General features: G+C 39.3%; 1 protein-coding gene across 1 annotated transcript in view; it reads right to left on the reverse strand.

The window, feature by feature from the left end:
* LOC119588244 (cytochrome P450 2L1-like) overlaps positions 1-824 on the reverse strand; it is a 14,472-nt gene that overhangs the window by 6,857 nt on the left and 6,791 nt on the right. The window contains exons 11-12 of the mRNA XM_037936940.1: positions 583-703; positions 39-183 (exon numbers count right to left, since the gene is read on the reverse strand). Of these exons, the coding sequence (XP_037792868.1) occupies positions 39-183; positions 583-703 (266 nt within the window). The remainder of the gene's footprint in view (positions 1-38; positions 184-582; positions 704-824) is intronic.

Below are 824 nucleotides of genomic sequence, written 5' to 3' on the forward strand. Positions count from 1 at the left end.
CCTTACAGTCATCAAAGTAGAAGTAAATAACCACTAACCAACACAGAAGGGGAGAAAACCGTCTTTCTTAGTGATGACTTGATTGTCTTCGTCGAGAAAATGTTCTGGATAGAACTGGTCAGGTTTCTCCCAGTACTGAGGGTCTCGGTGGCACTTCTCCATATCGGGGACCAGCAGGGAGCCCTAGGTCAAAGGTCAAGAGATTAGGCTTTACTGTAAGCAATGGTAATAAATACATCGAAATATACCGCCATTCATTAATCCTTTCAATTTTCAACAACGATATTTAGTGAAATATGAAATAAGGAATCTAACACTATAGGATCATGCCCCGTGAACCTACTCTATCAATACAAGTAACAGTCTCCTAGTCCCATATAAAATCAAATTGCATTTTTGTTTGCTGTTTTAAAATCGTCTGCAAGTAAAACAAGTCTATAATTTACACATTTCGCATGGAAGATAGAGATCCCACGCGCTTTTAATTACAGTAATCAATCAAATTTACACAATAGAAAGATGGCTGGAGTATAACGACCGCACCCACTTTGCGTAACTGCAGTGTAGGAACCATCAGTTTACCTTTGGTATATTGTATCCTGCGATCTGCTCGTCTCCATCGCTGTTGCAGTGAAAGATTCCTCTAGGAACTAACGAGGACATCCTGAGGGTTTCCATGATGGTGGCTTCGGTGTAAGGAAGCCTGAGGAGTCAAACAATGATTTCAAACATAATCGTAATATGATGATAAAAATAAATTGTTAGTCATAGGAGTGTAGCAAGAAAACCTGAGCAATATCTTTATTTGCAACTGTTAGCATACC

Source organism: Penaeus monodon, chromosome 23 (genome assembly GCF_015228065.2).
Source record: "Penaeus monodon isolate SGIC_2016 chromosome 23, NSTDA_Pmon_1, whole genome shotgun sequence".
Taxonomy (NCBI): domain Eukaryota; kingdom Metazoa; phylum Arthropoda; class Malacostraca; order Decapoda; family Penaeidae; genus Penaeus; species Penaeus monodon.